This window comes from Pseudoliparis swirei, chromosome 6 (assembly GCF_029220125.1).
Source record: "Pseudoliparis swirei isolate HS2019 ecotype Mariana Trench chromosome 6, NWPU_hadal_v1, whole genome shotgun sequence".
NCBI lineage: Eukaryota > Metazoa > Chordata > Actinopteri > Perciformes > Liparidae > Pseudoliparis > Pseudoliparis swirei.
Window position 1 is genome coordinate 29,351,553 of NC_079393.1, and position 12,038 is coordinate 29,363,590.

The 12,038-nt window shown below is 52.6% G+C and overlaps 1 protein-coding gene across 3 annotated transcripts in view; it reads left to right on the plus strand.

Annotated features, from left to right (window-relative positions):
- bcar1 (BCAR1 scaffold protein, Cas family member) overlaps positions 1–12,038 on the plus strand; it is a 90,223-nt gene that overhangs the window by 21,384 nt on the left and 56,801 nt on the right. For 2 of the 3 annotated variants that reach the window (XM_056416120.1, XM_056416122.1), the window contains exon 1: positions 10,294–10,576. The exons of the other annotated variant lie outside the window; for it this stretch is intronic. In XM_056416120.1, the coding sequence (XP_056272095.1) occupies positions 10,565–10,576 (12 nt within the window). In that variant the 5' untranslated portion in view covers positions 10,294–10,564. Of the gene's footprint in view, positions 1–10,293; positions 10,577–12,038 lie in introns of those variants that run through there. 3 annotated transcript variants of the gene reach the window in all.

The window sequence follows — 12,038 nt, forward strand, 5'->3', positions numbered from 1 at the left end:
CTCAGTAGTGTGCTTCCTGTCTCAGGAGTGTGCTTCCTGTCTCACTAGTGTGCTTCCTGTCTCAGTAGTGTGCTTCCTGTCTCAGTAGTTTGCTTCCTGTCTCACTAGTGTGCTTCCTGTCTCAGTAGTGTGTTTCCTGTCTCACTAGTGTGCTTCCTGTCTCAGTAGTGTGCTTCCTGTCTCAGTAGTGTGCTTCCTGTCTCACTAGTGTGCTTCCTGTCTCAGTAGTGAGCTTCCTGTCTCACTAGTGTGCTTCCTGTCTCACTAGTGTGCTTCCTGTCTCAGTAGTGTGCTTCCTGTCTCACTAGTGTGCTTCCTGTCTCAGTAGTGAGTTTCCTGTCTCACTAGTGTGCTTCCTGTCTCACTAGTGTGCTTCCTGTCTCACCAGTGTGTTTCCTGTCTCACTAGTTTGTTTCCTGTCTCACTAGTGTGCTTCCTGTCTCAGTAGTGAGCTTCCTGTCTCACTAGTGTGTTTCCTGTCTCACTAGTGTGCTTCCTGTCTCACCAGTGTGTTTCCTGTCTCACTAGTGTGCTTCCTGTCTCACCAGTGTGTTTCCTGTCTCACTAGTTTGTTTCCTGTCTCACTAGTGTGCTTCCTGTCTCAGTAGTGTGCTTCCTGTCTCAGTAGTGTGTTTCCTGTCTCACTAGTGTGCTTCCTGTCTCAGTAGTGAACTTCCTGTCTCACTAGTGTGCTTCCTGTCTCACTAGTGTGCTTCCTGTCTCACCAGTGTGTTTCCTGTCTCACTAGTGTGCTTCCTGTCTCACTAGTGTGCTTCCTGTCTCAGTAGTGAGCTTCCTGTCTCAGTAGTGTGCTTCCTGTCTCACTAGTGTGCTTCCTGTCTCAGTAGTGTGCTTCCTGTCTCACTAGTGTGCTTCCTGTCTCACTAGTGTGCTTCCTGTCTCAGTAGTGTGCTTCCTGTCTCACTAGTGTGTTTCCTGTCTCACTAGTGTGCTTCCTGTCTCAGTAGTGTGCTTCCTGTCTCACTAGTGTGTTTCCTGTCTCAGAAGTGTGCTTCCTGTCTCAGAAGTGTGTTTCCTGTCTCACTAGTGTGTTTCCTGTCTCACTAGTGTGCTTCCTGTCTCACCAGTGTGTTTCCTGTCTCACTAGTGTGCTTCCTGTCTCACCAGTGTGTTTCCTGTCTCACTAGTGTGTTTCCTGTCTCACTAGTGTGCTTCCTGTCTCAGTAGTGTGCTTCCTGTCTCAGTAGTGTGTTTCCTGTCTCACTAGTGTGCTTCCTGTCTCAGTAGTGAGCTTCCTGTCTCACTAGTGTGCTTCCTGTCTCACTAGTGAGCTTCCTGTCTCAGTAGTGTGCTTCCTGTCTCAGTAGTGTGTTTCCTGTCTCACTAGTGTGCTTCCTGTGTCAGTAGTGAGCTTCCTGTATCACTAGTGTGCTTCCTGTCTCACTAGTGTGCTTCCTGTCTCAGTAGTTTGCTTCCTGTCTCAGTAGTGTGCTTCCTGTCTCACTAGTGTGCTTCCTGTCTCAGTAGTGTGTTTCCTGTCTCACTAGTGTGCTTCCTGTCTCAGTAGTGTGCTTCCTGTCTCAGAAGTGAGCTTCCTGTCTCACTAGTGTGCTTCCTGTCTCAATAGTGTGCTTCCTGTCTCAGAAGTGAGCTTCCTGTCTCAGTAGTGTGTTTCCTGTCTCACTAGTGTGCTTCCTGTCTCAGTAGTGAGCTTCCTGTCTCACTAGTGTGCTTCCTGTCTCAGAAGTGAGCTTCCTGTCTCACTAGTGAGCTTCCTGTCTCACTAGTGTGCTTCCTGTCTCACTAGTGTGTTTCCTGTCTCAGAAGTGAGCTTCCTGTCTCAGCAGTGTGTTTCCTGTCTCACTAGTGTGCTTCCTGTCTCAGTAGTGTGCTTCCTGTCTCACTAGTGTGCTTCCTGTCTCAGTAGTGTGCTTCCTGTCTCACTAGTGTGCTTCCTGTCTCAGTAGTGTGTTTCCTGTCTCACTAGTGTGCTTCCTGTCTCAGAAGTGAGCTTCCTGTCTCAGTAGTGTGCTTCCTGTCTCACTAGTGTGCTTCCTGTCTCAGTAGTGTGCTTCCTGTCTCACTAGTGTGCTTCCTGTCTCAGTAGTGTGTTTCCTGTCTCACTAGTGTGCTTCCTGTCTCAGAAGTGAGCTTCCTGTCTCAGTAGTGTGCTTCCTGTCTCACTAGTGTGCTTCCTGTCTCAGTAGTGAGCTTCCTGTCTCACTAGTGTGTTTCCTGTCTCACTAGTGTGCTTCCTGTCTCAGAAGTGAGCTTCCTGTCTCAGTAGTGTGCTTCCTGTCTCACTAGTGTGCTTCCTGTCTCATTAGTGAGCTTCCTGTCTCACTAGTGAGCTTCCTGTCTCACTAGTGTGTTTCCTGTCTCAGAAGTGAGCTTCCTGTCTCAGCAGTGTGTTTCCTGTCTCACTAGTGTGCTTCCTGTCTCAGTAGTGTGCTTCCTGTCTCACTAGTGTGCTTCCTGTCTCAGTAGTGTGCTTCCTGTCTCACTAGTGTGTTTCCTGTCTCACTAGTGTGCTTCCTGTCTCAGAAGTGAGCTTCCTGTCTCAGTAGTGTGCTTCCTGTCTCACTAGTGTGCTTCCTGTCTCAGTAGTGAGCTTCCTGTCTCACTAGTGTGTTTCCTGTCTCACTAGTGTGCTTCCTGTCTCAGAAGTGAGCTTCCTGTCTCAGTAGTGTGCTTCCTGTCTCATTAGTGAGCTTCCTGTCTCACTAGAGTGCTTCCTGTCTCAGTAGTGTGTTTCCTGTCTCACTAGTGTGCTTCCTGTCTCAGAAGTGAGCTTCCTGTCTCAGTAGTGTGCTTCCTGTCTCACTAGTGTGCTTCCTGTCTCAGTAGTGAGCTTCCTGTCTCACTAGTGTGCTTCCTGTCTCAGTAGTGTGTTTCCTGTCTCACTAGTGTGCTTCCTGTCTCAGTAGTGTGCTTCCTGTCTCACTAGTGTGCTTCCTGTCTCAGTAGTGTGTTTCCTGTCTCACTAGTGTGCTTCCTGTCTCAGAAGTGAGCTTCCTGTCTCACTAGTGTGCTTCCTGTCTCAGTAGTGAGCTTCCTGTCTCACTAGTGTGTTTCCTGTCTCACTAGTGTGCTTCCTGTCTCAGAAGTGAGCTTCCTGTCTCAGTAGTGTGCTTCCTGTCTCACTAGTGTGCTTCCTGTCTCATTAGTGAGCTTCCTGTCTCACTAGTGTGCTTCCTGTCTCATTAGTGAGCTTCCTGTCTCACTAGTGTGCATCCTGTCTCACTACTGTGCTTCCTGTCTCAGTAGTGTAACTGACCTGTGCACCAAGCGTCTGCTGTGTTTATTAGCGTTAGCCGTTAGCAGCCGTGCTAACCAGGAAGAGGTCATGCTGCTGGCCTGAAGGACCATGAGAAGGACCTGTCTGCATGGAGGTCACCATGCATCTGACCCTCCTTCAGGAAGAGACTCATCCTGTGTGGACGCTGCATGGACCTGTGATCTCTCCCTCCCTGTGACTCACATGCAGGCTGCAGCCCGCTGGGCGCTGCCAGGGATGGAGCTTGGGTTCTTCTTTGTTGTTTTCAGATGGAAATATATATATTTATATTAGGGCTGTCAGCGTTAACGCGTTAATCTATGCGATTAATTTGGCCGCGTTAACGCACTAAAATATTTTAACGCAATTAACGCAACTTTGTTTACTTCCGGTGTTCGTTGAAGTTTTTACACTGTTTCCGTTTTTAAAACAATTATTTCTCCGCGAAAATAAGGAGTAGAAATCAGTTTAACTCGTGGATGAATCAGTCGGGTTTCCTCCTGCTCCTCCTTCCTCCCGTCTCCCCCTCTGATACACAGAGGAACGGAGGGGCGACGTGTCGGGGGACGCGGCGCGGAAAGAACTCGTCACACGAAACCTTCACCGTGATTGGTCAATCCGTTTGTCTGTCAACATTTTGGGGAAAAAACAACCAATGAACACTCAGTAAATCACAAAGGACCTCCCACCTCACGGGTTAGGCTCATTAGCAGCCTGTCAGTCAGAGAACCAGAGAACACGACGCGAGGACAATGAGGCTCATTTCAGAGCTGAGATTGTTCTGGAATGTTTGATGTAGAACACGTGGGGGTGTGTCACATGCAAACGCCTTTAAACGGTGAATTTACATTTTTTTGTAAAATGGAGAAAATGCCCCCAGCCTCCAGAGGGTTAACGTGACATGTGAATGTCAGTCAGTTACCAAGGCCACTGGTTCTGCTGTTCAGTGGTAAAGATGACAGGACCAATGGGGTCTCAATATACTTCTTTTTTTTTTACTAATCTGATGTTTCGCTGAAGAAACAATTTATCATCCACGATATTAAATACCTCGCTGGCACTTTATAGGTAGGAGCCTCTTTGAAACACAGCTCTGTGGGAAGTTTGGTCTTTAAAAAGAATGAACTTTTAACTTTTGACTTTTAATTGCGATTAATCGCGATTAATGATTTTCAAAATGTGCGATTAATTAGTAAATTTTTTTTAATCCATTGACAGCCCTAATTTATATATATCATTTTTTTCGGGATAAGCATTTTAATAATTAGACTCATTGAAAATAGAATAGAGAATGTGTTTCGCTTAATGTTTGGTGGCTTCAGCTGTTATAGAGACATGTTGGTCATCAAGGACTTGAACGCAGCTTCAACACATAGACTTCTATACAACCAGAGGAGCCCCCTGGTGGTCAGGAGAGAGAATGCAGCTTTAACACATGAAGCATAGACTTCTATACAACCAGAGGAGTCACCCCCTGGTGGTCAGGAGAGAGAATGCAGCTGTAACACATGAAGCATATACTTCTATACAACCAGAGGAGTCGCCCCCTGGTGGTCAGGAGAGAGAATACAGCTCTAACACATGAAGCATAGACTTCTATACAACCAGAGTCTCCCCCTGGTGGTCAGGAGAGAGAATGCAGCTTTAACACATGAAGCATATACTTCTATACAACCGTAGGAGTCACCCCCTGGTGGTCAGGAGAGAGAATGCAGCTGTAACACATGAAGCATAGACTTCTATACAACCAGAGGAGCCCCCTGGTGGTCAGGAGAGAGAATGCAGCTCTAACACATGAAGCATAGACTTCTACACAACCAGAGGAGTCGCCCCCTGGTGGTCAGGAGAGAGAATACAGCTCTAACACATGAAGCATAGACGTCTATACAACCAGAGGAGTCGCCCCCTGGTGGTCAGGAGAGAGAATACAGCTCTAACACATGAAGCATAGGCTTCTATACAACCAGAGGAGCCGCCCCCATGCCGAGGGCTGCTCCCGTCCAGAGCGTCCGTGTGCCTCCACTCGGCGTGACGGGGCTCAGGCCTCCGCCCCGTGAGGCTGGAGCAGACTGAATGGCCTCACTGTGCCCTGAGTGGGACGCATTCACTCTGGAAGAGGTCGCTGACCTCCAGGACGGAGACGCACAGCTTGTGTCCTGCTCCTCTGTCCTGCTCCTTCTGTCCTGCTCCTCTGTCCTGCTCCTTCTGTCCTGCTCCCTCTGTCCTGCTCCTTCTGTCCTGCTCCCTCTGTCCTGCTCCTTCTGTCCTGCTCCCTCTGTCCTGCTCCCTCTGTCCTGCTCCTTCTGTCCTGCTCCCTCTGTCCTGCTCCCTCTGTCCTGCTCCTTCTGTCCTGCTCCCTCTGTCCTGCTCCTTCTGTCCTGCTCCTTCTGTCCTGCTCCCTCTGTCCTGCTCCTTCTGTCCTGCTCCCTCTGTCCTGCTCCCTCTGTCCTGCTCCTTCTGTCCTGCTCCTTCTGTCCTGCTCCCTCTGTCCTGCTCCTTCTGTCCTGCTCCTTCTGTCCTGCTCCCTCTGTCCTGCTCCCTCTGTCCTGCTCCCTCTGTCCTGCTCCTCTTCCTCTCAATGTGTTCCAGTTCTGCTGCCGCTCTTCTTATCGTGAGAAAGCGTTGACTTCTGTGTGTGTGTGTGTGTGTCTCCTCCACCAGTCGCTTCATTTCATGACCCCTGACCTCGCCCAGCTCTGACGTCATCCTCACAGAGGCTCTCTCTCTCTCTCTCTCTCTCCCCCCCCCCCTCCCTGTTTACTTCCTGCTGAACACATTCTCTCCCATCATCTCCTCCTCTTCTTTGCAGTTGGAACAGACGATGAAGTCACAGTGTGTTTGATGTCCGGTGACATCACCAGTCATGGCGTTGATTGGTTGTTTTGCTTTGTGACCACGATGGTTCCTGAACCACGTGGTCACGACTCAGGGACCCGCCCACAACGCCGCTGTGTGTCTAACGTACCACGTCCTTCAAAATATAGTTTACATTTAGACCCACAAACATGGTGCAGCTTGACAAGGACAACTCCTCCTGTGTGTGTGTGTGGGGGGGGGGGGGCTTGTCCCACAGTGATATATTACAGTAGGATATGGAAGGATATAACCTGTAGGAGGAAGTGATCCATCTTACAGTAGTCAGGGTCTCTAAAGTCTGACACACACACACACACTCTCTGTTCTAGAGATGTGAAGAAGGGCTGCATCAGCAGATCTGGGCTTTACATTAAATAGTCGATACCAGAGATGATCATGTCCTCATGTCTCTGTGCTCCCTCTGGACCCACGTCTCCTCCATGAAGGAGGCCAGCCTCTTCTCTTCTCTCCTTCTCTTCTTCTGTCCTCACGTTGAGGACCAGCAGGAAGGAAGTACGGTGACACTGGAAACACATCGGCGTCACGAACCCACTGCAACGATGCTCACATGGACCGTGAGCAGCCAATCAGAAAGCTGATGACACATCTCAACACGGCACCATGTCATCGTACAGGACATCATGGTCTGTCGAGTCACACAGATGATTCAGGGGCGGGGCTACAGGTGATTGACAGGTTGTCCGGTCAGCTGTTTGTGTTTTCACAACGTGTTGTCATGAAAGTCGTTCCTCCAGCGTCTCGTGTCCTTCTGGTTCCAAAGGAAACCAAGATGGTGGCCAGACATCATGGCTGTTAGTTGTCCCTCTTCCGTGTTGGTCCAGAAGTGAAGACACAGAAACTAGCATGAACCATTAATATTCAGATTCACGTTGACCCCCAATGACTGCTTTCTGTGTGTGTGTGTGTGTGGAATGTTCCGCATCAGACACAATGTGGCGACTGTATTAGAGTCTTGTGGGCCAGAGGGTATACATGCCCATATTTGGACATCCTACACTTGACACCGAACTACCAAGAGATAGAAGAACCCTGAACCTCTCACTGACCCGATGGCCTGTCAATCATCCGGCTGGCGGTGTGATTCATCCTGAGCGTGACCACGGGGAACAGTGTCCAGGAAGGTCCAGAATATCTGGAGATGAAGACACAGACGTGGCTTCAGCTAGTATTCCCTCCACTGACCACCAGGGGGCGATTCCTCTGGTTGTATTGAAGTGTGTGAGAACATGCTCTGGGAAGGGTTTCGTAAAAGGGTTTCCACGGCCGCTCGGTGTCACTCGATGTACGTCTAGTCCTCACGCCGTTTGAATTGAGACCCGTCGGGGAAAATGAATGCTTTAAAAACCTCGATCCAATGCGTCAGATCCTGGTGGTCCTCGTTTACAGGCCGATGAGGGACTGAGCTGAGAGGCGACCTTTGACCCAACGAAGGCCAAACAGCCGTCAGGCTGGAAGGTCTCCACACAGACCGCCGGTCGGCGGACGGGTCGGTACCAACACAACCCTTCAGAAACTGGATCTGTCCATGGAACAGCAGCTCCAGAGGCCCTCGCGAGGAGGCTGAAGCGTCTACAGGCCGAAGCGTCTTCAGGCCGAAGCGTCTTCAGGCCGAAGCGTCTACAGGCCGAAGCGTCTACAGGCCGAAGCGTCTTCAGGCCGAAGCGTCTTCAGGCCGAAGCGTCTTCAGGCCGAAGCGTCTTCAGGCCGAAGCGTCTACAGGCCGAAGCGTCTTCAGGCCGAAGCGTCTACAGGCCGAAGCGTCTACAGGCCGAGGCGTCTACAGGCCGAAGCGTCTACAGGCCGAAGCGTCTACAGGCCGAAGCGTCTTCAGGCCGAAGCGTCTACAGGCCGAAGCGTCTACAGGCCGGCGTCTTCAGGCAAGCGTCTCAGGCGAGCGTCTTCAGGCGAAGCGTCTACAGGCCGGCGTCTTCAGGCCGAGCGCCTACAGGCGAGCGTCTTCAGGCCGGCCGCCGGGCGTCTACAGGCCGGCGTCTACAGGCGGCGTCTACAGGCCGAAGCGCCTACAGGCGGCGTCTTCAGGCCGGCGCCTTCAGGCCGGCGTCTCAGGCCGGGCGTCTTCAGGCCGTAGCGTGTTCAGGCCGAAGCGTCTACAGGCCGAAGCGTCTTCAGGCCGAAGCGTCTTCAGGCCGAAGCGTCCACAGGCCGGCGTCTTCAGGCGAGCGTCTTCAGGCCGGCGCCTACAGGCCGGCGTCTTCAGGCGGCGTCTACAGGCGAGCGTCTACAGGCCGTAGCGTCTTCAGGCCGAGCGTCTACAGGCCGGGCGTCTTCAGGCCGGCGCCTCAGGCCGAAGCGTCACAGGCCGAGCGTCTTCAGGCGGCGTCTTCAGGCCGGCGTCTTCAGGCGGCGTCACAGGCAAGCGTCTTCAGGCGAAGGCGCTTCAGGCGAGCGTCTACAGGCCGAAGCGTCTTCAGGCCGTCTTCAGACTGGAGAGGAGCGTACGGGAGGTGGACCGAGCCTCGACTGAGGGACTCCCACTGAGGTGGGCTCTGCTAGAGAGGCAGGAGGCAGCCAATGAGAGGGAGGAGCCTCCACCAGGAGGCCGGAGCAGCTGCTCTGGAAACAGGTCCCGTGAAGACGCCCGTTGGTGAGGGAGCGATTCACTCGCCCGGTAGTGGAGACGCTCTGCTAGCTACAGCGGCGACGTCGTGGAGGTCGATGTAGACGCCATCGGCCTCGACGTAGAGCCTCACGAGCGTCCCACCGGTCAGCCTGAGGCGCTCAGACAGCCGGAGCGTCCAGAGCGTCCAGCCGCATGCAGCAGACACGCTCTGCTTAGCGCTCTGCTTAGCGCTCTGGTTCGCGCTCTGGTTAGCGCTCTGGTTAGCGCTCTGGTTAGCGCTCTGGTTAGCGCTCTGCTTAGCGCTCTGCTTTGCGCTCTGGTTAGCGCTCTGCTTAGCGCTCTGGTTAGCGCTCTGCTTAGCGCTCTGCTCTACTGGACTCTACTGGACTCTACTGGACCCTACTGGACCCTACTGGACTCTACTGGACTCTACTGGACCCTACTGGACTCTACCGGACTCTACTGGACCCTACTGGACTCTACTGGACTCTACCGGACTCTACTGGACCCTACTGGACTCTACTGGACCCTACTGGACTCTACCGGACTCTACTGGACCCTACTGGACTCTACTGGACCCTACTGGACCCTACTGGACTCTACTGGACCCTACTGGACTCTACCGGACCCTACTGGACTCTACTGGACCCTACTGGACTCTACTGGACCCTACTGGACCCTACTGGACTCTACCGGACTCTACTGGACCCTACTGGACTCTACTGGACCCTACTGGACTCTACCGGACTCTACTGGACCCTACTGGACTCTACTGGGCCCTACTGGACGCTACTGGACTCTACTGGACCCTACTGGACCATACTGGACTCTACTGGACTCTACTGGACCCTACTGGACTCTACTGGACCCTACTGGACTCTACCGGACCCTACTGGACTCTACTGGACCTTACTGGACTCTACTGGACTCTACCGGACCCTACTGGACCCTACTGGACTCTACTGGACCCTACTGGACTCTACTCGACCCTACTGGACTCTACTGGACCCTACTTGACCCTACTGGACTCTACTGGACCCTACTGGACCCTACTGGACCCTACTGATCTCTACTGGACCCTACTGGACTCTACTGGACCCTACTGGACTCTACCAGACCCTACTGGACTCTACTGGACTCTACCGGACTCTACCGGACCCTACTGGACTCTAATGGACCCTACTGGACCCTACTGGACTCTACTGGACTCTACTGGACTCTACTGGACTCTACTGGACTCTACCGGACCCTACTGGACCCTACTGGACTCTACTGGACTCTACTGGACCCTACTGGACTCTACCGGACCCTACTGGACTCTACTGGACCCTACTGGACTCTACTGGACTCTACTGGACTCCAATGCACTTACAGTCTGTCACAGCCAGGGGGAGCGAGAGAGAGAGAGAGGTAGAGAGAGGGAGAGAGAGGGAGAGAGAGAGGGGACAGGGGGAGGGAAGCTGTATGAGGGAGGGCCAGTCTGGATAGAGGGAATATGAGGATCCAACAGGAAGTGACGAGTCGGGTTACACACTCCTCCCTCTTTTCCTCAGGCAAGAGAGAGAGAGGAAGAGAGAGGGAGGGAGAGAGAGATCAAGGGAGGCAGCAGGGCGACCGGGTGGAGGTGGAGAGCAGCGTCTCATTCTTGCCGTGTGAGATCACGGAGCGGCAGAATGTGTCGGGATCCGCTCGACTGCTGAGAACAAGACCCGACAGGAGGGAGGACACAAGGACTTAGGAGGGAGGAGAGGAAGCAGGCGGAGGAGGAGACCTGGAGGAGCTCTGGGATCCTCCTGGATCTACAAAACTGAAAGGATCCAGTTGGAAAAGTGTCTCAGAGGGCCGAGCTACTGGCTCACCGGGACACCATGACCTATCTGGTGAGTGTGTGTGTGTGAGTGTGTGTGTGTGTGAGTGTGGGAGTGAGTGAGTGTGTGTGTGTGTGTGAGTGTGGGAGTGAGTGAGTGTGTGTGTGTGTGTGTGGCCCAGCTGGTCTCAGAGGTGGTTGGGGGTTCAGGGTGAAGGGGGAGGAGAGTTCACTTTTCCTCTGTGGATTCCTACCTTTTGTTGTCTCTCAGCGGGGTGTGTGTGTGTGTGTGTGTGTGTGTGTGTGTGTGTGTGTGTGTGTGTGTGTGAAGGAATGCCGGACACCAAGCGGAGGGAAGTCCACTTGTGTGCATGAAGCTCTACGTAGAGCGGCTCCTGTGACCTTTGAGCGCTGAGCCCGCTGCTTCTCTTTACAACGCTCGTCCCTGAACGCATCGCCACATAGACCATGAACACACCGAGAGAGAGAGAGAGAGAGAGAGAGAGAGAGAGGTGTGTTTCTGCTGACTCAGAGGAAAGTGTAGAGAAATGGAGGTTTTATGGCCACAGAGGCTCAAAGAGAAAGAAAAAGAAGAGAGAGAGAGAGAGAGACAGAGAGAGAGAGACAGAGAGAGAGACAGAGAGAGAGAGACAGAGAGAGACAGAGAGAGACAGAGAGACAGAGAGAGAGAGACAGAGAGAGACAGAGAGAGAGAGAGACAGAGAGACAGAGAGACAGAGAGAGAGAGACAGAGAGAGACAGAGAGAGAGAGAGAGAGAGAGAGAGAGAGGGAGAGAGAGACAGAGATTTTTTTTGGATTTTTAGAAAACCTTTATTCAAAGAAAACTTTGAACCACAATAAACCAAATTATTTTCAACACACAAACATAAATGCAGCACCAATCCTGAAAAAAAAGAGAACGTCCATGATGCTCATGCTGGACACTAAAGTCCACTGAGGACAGGAAGTGCCTCCTGCCCTCCGTCTTGAGGCTGAAGCTCCTCCCAGTGCTGAGGCTCCTCCTCTTCACTCAACCTCTCGCCCTCCTCTCCTCGTCCTCCACCTGCAGCACCTTCCTGAGGTCGCACAGGATCTTTTTGAGCCTGTAGAACTCCTGTGGCGTGAAGCTCCTCTCTCGTCCTCATCGTCAGGAAAGTGGCGGACAGGAAGAACTTATCCCTGCATGGGAAGTGGTCCTCCACCTTGAAGTGGTCCTCCACCTTGACGTGGTCCTCCACCTTGAAGTGGTCCTCCACCTTGAAGTGGTCCTCCACCTTGAAGTGGTCCTCCACCTTGACGTGGTCCTCCACCTTGAAGTGGTCCTCCACCTTGAAGTGGTCCTCCACCTTGAAGTGGTCCTCCACCTTGAAGTGGTCCTCCACCTTGAAGTGGTCCTCCACCTTGAAGTGGTCCTCCACCTTGACGTGGTCCTCCACCTTGAAGTGGTCCTCCACCTTGAAGTGGTCCTCCACCTTGACATGGTCCTCCACCTTGAAGTGGTCCTCCACCTTGAAGTGGTCCTCCACCTTGAAGT